The sequence below is a fragment of the Rhincodon typus genome, chromosome 47, assembly GCF_021869965.1.
Source record: "Rhincodon typus isolate 14 chromosome 47, sRhiTyp1.1, whole genome shotgun sequence".
In the NCBI taxonomy this organism is placed as follows: Eukaryota; Metazoa; Chordata; class Chondrichthyes; order Orectolobiformes; family Rhincodontidae; genus Rhincodon; species Rhincodon typus.
Window position 1 is genome coordinate 5,234,015 of NC_063378.1, and position 659 is coordinate 5,234,673.

The window sequence follows — 659 nt, forward strand, 5'->3', positions numbered from 1 at the left end:
CTCCTCAGCTAACTCCCCAGGTCCCTCACTCCCCACCTAACTCCCCACGTCCTTCACTCCCTACCTACCTCGCCACGTCCCTCACTCCCCACCTAACTCCCCATGTCCCTCACTCCCCACCTAACTCCCCACGTAACTCCCCACGTCCCTCGCTCCCCACCTACCTCCCCGCACCCTTCACTCCCCAGATCCCCCTATCCCTCTGCATCTGCTGCAATATCCCCCTCCTCTTTCCTGTACCCCTCTGCCACACCCCCTCCCTGTTACCCCCTCCGCACACCCACCCCCTTCCCCACTCCCCCAGGCACCTTGTCAGTTTTGTGATTGGGGTTAGCCCTTGGGTGCCCCCTTTCCTCCCCACCCCCCCGAAAGAGGCCGGTGAACCCGGTGAGACATTGGCACCTACTTCCGGCGCTGCAGGTCGGTGGCGGTAGCAGCTGCCTGGAGGTCGACGTCGCTCCTGGAGCGTGGCTGCTTGTCCTTGGCCGATCCCTTGTGAGAGCGTCGGCGCTCACTGTACGTGCGCAGGCTCTCCGAGCGACGGAGCTTCGCCGGCAATCTTCACAAACACCACCAGGTGGCAGCAAAAGGCAAGAGAACCCATCACCTCGGGCACCAGGGGGCAGCACACACGGGAGAGGAATGGGAATGGGAACGGG

At 63.6% G+C, this 659-nt stretch overlaps 1 protein-coding gene across 1 annotated transcript in view; it reads right to left on the reverse strand.

Annotated features, from left to right (window-relative positions):
• The window catches only part of LOC109926105 (rho guanine nucleotide exchange factor 11-like), a 36,264-nt gene that overhangs the window by 32,744 nt on the left and 2,861 nt on the right, over nucleotides 1–659 (reverse strand). Inside the window, 1 exon segment of the mRNA XM_048620573.1 lies at nucleotides 407–559. Within this exon segment, the coding sequence (XP_048476530.1) occupies nucleotides 407–559 (153 nt within the window).